The 5,767-nt window shown below is 45.6% G+C and overlaps 1 protein-coding gene across 2 annotated transcripts in view; it reads right to left on the reverse strand.

The window, feature by feature from the left end:
* Ampd1 (adenosine monophosphate deaminase 1) overlaps positions 1 to 5,767 on the reverse strand; it is a 25,603-nt gene that overhangs the window by 3,306 nt on the left and 16,530 nt on the right. For both annotated transcript variants that reach the window (XM_028753001.1, XM_028753002.1), the window contains 5 exons: positions 4,823 to 5,017; positions 4,413 to 4,544; positions 3,672 to 3,835; positions 876 to 1,002; positions 530 to 693 (listed from right to left, as the gene is read on the reverse strand). In XM_028753001.1, the coding sequence (XP_028608834.1) occupies positions 530 to 693; positions 876 to 1,002; positions 3,672 to 3,835; positions 4,413 to 4,544; positions 4,823 to 5,017 (782 nt within the window). The remainder of the gene's footprint in view (positions 1 to 529; positions 694 to 875; positions 1,003 to 3,671; positions 3,836 to 4,412; positions 4,545 to 4,822; positions 5,018 to 5,767) is intronic.

The following is a 5,767-nucleotide window of genomic DNA, read 5'->3' on the forward strand; positions in this document are numbered from 1 at the left end:
GTGTGTATATATATATATATATATATATATATATATATATATATAATTTTTTAAAAGAGGCAGCAGTGGATGTGGTGGGACAAGGAAAGAATGGAAGATAGAGTACCTACTCCATGCAGGCGCATCTTCAGCTTCAATATGTGCCTCTTTGGGTACCAGGCACATACATGCTGCACAGATGCAGACATACATGCAGGCAAAAAACTCATACATGTAAAAGAAAACAAATCTTTAATTTAAAAAAAAAACAAGATGCAGTGACATGCATCTGTGATCCCAGCACTCCTGTGGTAAGATGGGGCTGGGAACTTCCAGAAAACTTTCAAATCATCTAGTACCTAGCATGGTAGAAACAAGAGCGGCCCTGACTCAGTAACCTGGAAGAAGAGGACGAACACCTGAAAGCCGTCCTCCCCGTGTGCTCTGTGACACATCTGCAACAATACACACTACACACACTAATAAAGAAATACACTCATGAGCAGATGTTTCAAAAGACCGTGCTTCAGTCCCATTCTCCTGTACTTACTTTCTCAGGCTGTTGAGCACCATGATGTTTGCATACATGTAGTAAGCATAGTAAGTATAAGACGGGTTGTTTCCCATTGTCCACTCCTCGGGTTTGGGACTCTTGGAGGAAAACATGTGACCACTGTGTTTGGACTCATCATCCACACTGTCAAAGCCGGTGATCTGTCAGAAAAGTGGGCCATGATGTGGGTTCAGTCAGGGTGAAGGGTAGAGGCTCTGCGAAACTCCTCAGACTGCTCCAAAGGGGAGGTCAATGTAAAGAGATAAGCAGGGAGAGTCAGTGATGGCCAGCTAGGTCAACTGGCTTGTGAGGAGGAGTTAAGAGCCTGAAGGCTCATGCTTACGTGCTTGAGGAAGACACTGAGGTCTGGGTGAGCTTGGGGATTGATAGTGGCCTCAAACACTGGAAGGAAAATATTCTCCAGCATCTTTCCGAAGTGTGGCAGGAAATTCTTGGATCGGAACACATCACTAAAGGCAAGAGGGAAGGGAACTTAGGAGAGAGAGCATAATAGGATCATGTTCAGGAACCAGAGAACCAAGTATCATGGGCCAGAAAAAGACCTGGTGTGTTCCTCCTACACCCACTCCCAGATATTCTCCACGCATACACATGAAGAGGAGTTTGAGTTGAACTGGGCTAGGGCTGGGCACTGTACCACATACTCCTGCTCTTCTACCAACTCTCTGTGTCAAGAAAACTCAACCTTTTCAACCAAGTCCAGCTATGGGGACTATACTAATTGTGTCATAGAGATCTCAGTGATCAAATACACGTGTGGCCAAAAGACAGCAAATGAGAATGGCTATTCCAAGTACCTCTTACTAGAGAGATGGCAAAATGGTTAAAGAGCATTGACTCTTCTTCCAGAAGACCCAGGTTTGGTTCCCAGCACACACATGGCAGCTCACACTGTAACTCTAGTCCCAGCAGATCTGACACCCTCACACAGACACAAATGCAGGCAAAATATCAATGCACTAAAAAGAAGAGTACCTCTCTGGAGATGTAGCTCAGTTGGTAGAGTGCTTGCCTTAGGGTTCAATCTTCTGAACCCACAAACCACTGAACCCACAAACCAGACAAAAATGGTGGCACATGCCTAGAATTTGGTAATTCCAGCACTCAGAGCCCCCCCCCCCTCTCTCTCTCTCTCTCTCTCTCTCTCTCTCTCTTGCTTTCTCAGACAAATACACATAAACACACAGAGAGACACATATAATACATCTGTGGTAATAATAAATTACATTGTATATATGCCAACATTTTTTCTAAATAACAAAAAATAGTAGCTACATTAATCCTGGCAACAACTCAACACATTAGGTGCCATGTTTAGGTGTCTTGAGAAATCTGAACTCAGAGATTCATGGGTGTGGAGCAAACACTTAACCAGCTGAGCCATCTCCCCAGTTCCAGTGAGGGCACCTAGTGGGTTGCCAGAGAGTGTGTAAGCATATAAGTTAGATAAAAGATCAATGATACTGCTTATAGGAGAGAAGCCATCCCTGCAGGAATGTGACATAGGCAGTGCAGGGGTGACTGCCTATGACATGAAAGTGAGTAGACTTCTACAGCAGCACTATTGATTATAAAGAACTTGGGCTCTTGTGGGTGAATCAGTCAATAATGGTAAAGGTTCAGATATAAGACTGCTATAATTGGAATCTGACTTGGTGGCACAATTCTATAATCCCAACATTCAGGAGACAGAAACAGGTGGATTATGAGTTCAATTCTAGCCTGGGGTATATAGGAAGAACCTGTCTTTAAACTAAAAATAAAGCATCAGGTATGGCGATCCAGGCCTCTACTCCCAGCACTTAGAAGTCAGAGGCAAGTAGATCTCCTCAAATTCAAAGCCAGCTTGATCTACATAGAAAGTTCCAGGCCAGCCAGGACTATACAGAGAAATTCTATATCAAAAAATAAAAAATAAAATAAAGTTATATGCCAATACAGTACAGACAAACTTGGCAACAAATAAACTGAACACAGAGAAGACCAGAGTGTGATGTATACAGTTCTCACTCTAACAGAGGAGACTGAGGGAATGTGTGCACAGTCCTCACTCTGACAGAGGAAACTGAGGGAATTGTGCACGGTCCTCACTCTAACAGAAGAGACTGAGGGAATGTGTACATGGTCCTCACTCTAACAGAGGAGACTGAGGGAATGTGTACATAATTCTTGTTGGGAGCTGACTCTGAACAGAAAATGGCTGTCATCTTTGCAGCCATCTCGAGCCATGTACCCTGACAAGAGACTTGTTTTCAACAGCCTACAACATCTGAGCACACTCTGATAATTATCTTGATATACCTATGATTTTTTTTCAATGAAGGCCAGACAGTGGTGGCACATGCCTTTAATCCCAACACTTGAGAGACTCAAGGTGAGACTCGAGGCGAGATTAAAGGCAAGACTCAAGGCGAGACTTTAGGAGAGATATAAAAGGAGAGACTTGAGGAGAGAACAGAGCAGACTCTGTCTCGTCTCCAAATCAGACTCCCTGTCTCATCTCCATTCTTCGCGTCTCTTGTCTCTCAGTCCCCACTCTCTCTCTTGCTAGGCACTGACCCATGGACCGGAGCAGCAGAACGGGCCGTTACAAATTCTTACTCTAGCTCTGCTGTGACTTAGAGAAATAACTAAGGAAGTATTTGCTCATCCTGATAATACACACTAGTCCTTGTTTGAGTTTGAAAAACCAAACTGAACTGGGTATGGTGGTGTATACCTGTAATTCCTCCTCCAAATCAAGTTTGAGGACATCCTGGGCTACATAGAAAGACCTTTTGTGTGTGTGTGTGCGTGTGTGTGTGTGTGTGTGTGTGTGAGAGAGAGAGAGAGAGAGAGAGAGAGCGAAAGGGAGAGAGGGAGGGAGAGAGAGGGGAGGAGAGGGAGGGAGAGCAAGAGAGAGAGAGAGGAGAGAGAGAGAGAGAGAGAGAGAGAGAGAGAGAGAGAGAGAGAATGATAAATGATTGATTCTGGAGCTACTTCCCAGTAAGCCCCTTCAGTAAAGCTGACTTTTATCTAAATGACAAAATAATAACTTTCTGGTTCAGGTGGGAAGGGGCAGGTAAGAGGAAATATGGGCTCCAGAGCCCCCCACCATGGGGAGGGAGCAAATACATACTAGATCCTGGGGACTTGGATCATCCACGTCATGTTGGGGCAATAGATGCGGTTGCAGACAAACCAAGAGGAGAGCTTGCTCCACTCATCCGGGCTGCGACCGTAGATGGACAAGCGGGGCTCCGCATGCTGATACTTGGCCTCCACCAGGTCTGCACCCACCTCCTGTAAATACAAGAGAGAGGTCCAAGGTCAGAAATTCCCACACAGTCTCCCCACACACACACAGAGGTCTAGACCAGTCAGATTTAGGAAGAAGAGTCATGTAAATGTGAAAGGGAGGAAGAAAAATTCGAGAAGAGCTAAGTCAAGGATTGAGTGAGGACGTCACTCTTAAGCAGGGACAGAGACCAGGTTAAGAGTCAGACAAAGGATGACAAGATAGCCATGGGACCTGCAAGACAAGTGCAGCTGTATATACACGCCCACCTTGACCCCCTATGCCACCCCTACACTCCCCCTACTCCCTTGCTCCCTAGGACACCACTCCTGGTCCCACGTGCTACCCTTACTTCTTAAAACACATCATAAGGATGATTCTAGCTCTGCCCAAATCTCAGGCCAGGTCCTGATCCTCTAAACCACACCTTAACTTCTCTACCCCAGAAACAGAGACATTTCTCCCGAGATACCTCCCTCCCCTGTGTTCCCTCCCCCTCCCTCCCCTCTCTCCCTCCTTTCTTTCCTACCTTTCCTTCTCTCCTCCCTTATTCATGAACCTTACCAAGTATTTTTTCCTTACCTTGATGATAGTGGCAAAATACTCTCCATTGATGTAGTTGTCTGTTTTTAGGTAGAGGTCCCGAAGCTCACTTGCACCCACAGGATTGTATTTGTCATTGAACTTATCAAAACGTTGGAATGTCTGGCGTCCCTGAATGTGGAAACAAGAGCAGATGTTTTGATTATCAGAGCTTCCTGGAAGCAGAGTCCCCAGGAATGACTAAGAGAACAGAAGACTGATCTCAGGGAAAGAGGATGGGCTCCAAGAATGAAGTCCAGGATGAATGATACCTCAAAACTCATCAGGAGTGCTTTCCATCATCACAGTAGCCAAGGTAGCTAAGAGGCATGTGTTAAAGGAGGGATGGGAGGGGAGATTTGGGGTTCTCTGTCATTAGAACGAGTAAAACGAGAGTCTTCCCAACCTACAGCATGAACATCCAGAGAGTCAACAGTCAGGTCATATGGATGCATATTTAATTTAGCAAAAAGTTCCTTCAGGGTCAGGTTCTTCTCTTTGGTGCTGTAGACCACTCTGTCGGCATCAATATGGTAAGATTTCTTAATAAAGCGCAGCAGGTGCTTCTGGTTCATGCAGGCAGCTGCGTGGATGTGAGTATCCACCTATGCACACATTCAGAGAAAGAAAATGCAGCAATTAGCCTTCTGTATACTACTGTCAGTGGCCACAAGGCCTGCAGACCCCACTGAAGAAGGAGGGGCGAGACAGATAATGGTGAGAACTGATAGTCAGTAGAGGTGGCCCAGTGGTAAAGACCCATTTGTGTCCTCTATGCACTCGTGCAAGAATGTGAGTCAGTTTAGCAGGACACAGGGAAGATGTTTGCTTCTCAAACATCAGCTCACCTGATATGCTATCATGGCTTTTGCATCTGAAGAAGTTAAGATTGAAATTCTGAAGCTTGTTGGGTACATTGGGCATATGCCTGTAATCCCAGCCAAATCCTAGCCCCGGAGAGGAGGAGGCAGGAGGATCAAGAGATTGAGGTCACATTCAAATATATACCAAGTTTGAGTCCAGAGTGAGCTACACAAGACCCTGCTTCAAAAAACAGCTGGGTGGTGGTAAGAAAGAAGATCTCCCAAGCTTGAAGTTGTAACTCTTCAGAGTTTGGGGTTTGTATTCTACTGGTGGCAGTTATATTTCTGCAGTTCTGGGACCCAAACCCAGGGCCTTGTACACCTCAAGTAGGACAATGTCTCGGCCACTTAGCCTCTTCCCAGTGGCTTCCTGTTCTTAATTATAATTTTCCTGTGTCCTCCTCTCCTCTCCTCTCCTCTCCTCTCCTCTCCTCTCCTCTCCTCTCCTCTCCTCTCCTCTCCTCTCCTCTCCTCTCCTCTCCTCTCCTTTCC

The sequence above is a fragment of the Grammomys surdaster genome, unplaced genomic scaffold (assembly GCF_004785775.1).
Source record: "Grammomys surdaster isolate TR1022 unplaced genomic scaffold, NIH_TR_1.0 125941, whole genome shotgun sequence".
Taxonomy (NCBI): Eukaryota; Metazoa; Chordata; class Mammalia; order Rodentia; family Muridae; genus Grammomys; species Grammomys surdaster.